The sequence below is a fragment of the Orycteropus afer genome, unplaced genomic scaffold (assembly GCF_000298275.1).
Source record: "Orycteropus afer afer isolate SDZICR_OR568_19922 unplaced genomic scaffold, OryAfe1.0 scaffold00014, whole genome shotgun sequence".
NCBI classification, from domain to species: domain Eukaryota; kingdom Metazoa; phylum Chordata; class Mammalia; order Tubulidentata; family Orycteropodidae; genus Orycteropus; species Orycteropus afer.
The window spans coordinates 1,391,794-1,393,403 of NW_006921601.1; the positions used below are offsets into that span (position 1 = coordinate 1,391,794).

Sequence of the window (1,610 nt, forward strand, 5' to 3'; positions counted from 1 at the left end):
TCTTCATCATGACATTACAGAAGTTCCACTGAAAAGTGAGCAAAATTGTATTATTCAGAGAACTGTAGCAAAGCTTCAACTTTGGGGTATACCTTGGACAGAAAAATAAGGATCAAGAATCATGTAAACTCTAATTTGGAGAACGTCTTTAATCTTTCATCACTTTCTTCTAACTCCAGGGTCTTCTTTCAAGGATTAAAGTAGATAATGGACTCTACGTCTCTTCATGAACTGGAAGAATGATGTGCATGAAATGCAAGTCTTAACACAGTGTGGCAATGCTGGTCAGCAACCATGAAGAGTACCTGTTACAACACCACCCAATTCCACCCTTACTCCTTTGTCCTTCTGGGGATCCCAGGCCTGGAAAATTTTCACGTATGGATAGGTTTCCCCTTCTGTGTTGTATATTTGATTGCCCTCCTGGGGAACATTGTAATCCTCTTTATAATTCAAGCTGAGCCTAGTCTCCATCAGCCCATGTTTTACTTCCTAGCAATGTTGGCATCCACTGACCTAAGCCTGTCCACTGCTACTATCCCCAAGATGCTGGGCATCTTCTGACTCAACTTTAGGGAAATACTTTTTGGTGCTTGCCTAACACAGATGTTTATGATTCATCTGTGCACTGGTCTGGAGTCTGGGGTCCTGACAATCATGGCCATAGACCGCTATATTGCCATTTGCAATCCCCTGAGATATACCATGATCCTCACCATCAAAGCGGTGGCCATTCTAGGTATTACCATGATGGTGAGATCTTTAATCTTTGTTATCCCTTTTGTGTTTCTCATCTTGCTGTTGTCATTCTGTGGTGCCCATATCATCCCCCACACCTACTGTGAGCATATGGGCATTGCTCGTCTTTCCTGTACCAGCATCAGAGCCAATAATTTGTTTGGGATGGTTGCCTTGTCTGTGGGATTCATTGACCTTATTATAATCAGTTTCTCTTATATGAAGATACTCCACACGGTGTTCCATTTACCATCATGGAATGCCCAATTCAAAGCTCTCAACACCTGTGGCTCCCATGTGTGTGTCATGCTCATCTTTTATATCCCAGCATTTTTCTCCTTTCTGACTCACCGTTTTGGTCATAACATCCCTGTATATATTCATATATTTCTGGCCAATCTTTACATGGTTGTTCCACCTGCACTTAACCCTGTTATCTATGGGGTCAGGACAAAGCAGATCAGGGAACAGGTTCTAAGAATTCTTAACCTTAAATATGTTTGATCCTCATTTCCCCAGTAATCCCAGTCATGTTGATAATATATTGTATCATTACACACACATATATACACACATTTGAGTTTGCAATGGAAGGAGAAATCAGGGTTCTGGTGACACAGAGCTTGTATTTCCAAATATTCTCTCTAAGGCACCATTGCATTATTCCTGTGCCTAAGTCCTAGTGACTTCCTGATCTAACTTGAAAAACTTTATAATACAAATCAATCACCGTCTTCCTGCCCTAACCACACTTCCATGGTGTTTTTCCTCACCCTGGTCACTGTTCCTCTTTGCTGCTGTACTGTATCATATATGATTAAACCTCACCTTTCACAATTGACTAAATTTACCAAAGATTGCCATTTAAAAAA

The 1,610-nt window shown here is 40.9% G+C and overlaps 1 protein-coding gene across 1 annotated transcript; it reads left to right on the plus strand.

Annotated features, from left to right (window-relative positions):
• Window positions 1–294: 294 nt before the first annotated feature.
• Window positions 295–1,242, plus strand: LOC103210436 (olfactory receptor 52E5-like). The gene is given in 1 exon segment (XM_007956360.1): window positions 295–1,242. A coding segment is annotated over 1 exon segment (948 nt).
• The last annotated feature ends 368 nt before the right edge of the window (window positions 1,243–1,610 follow it).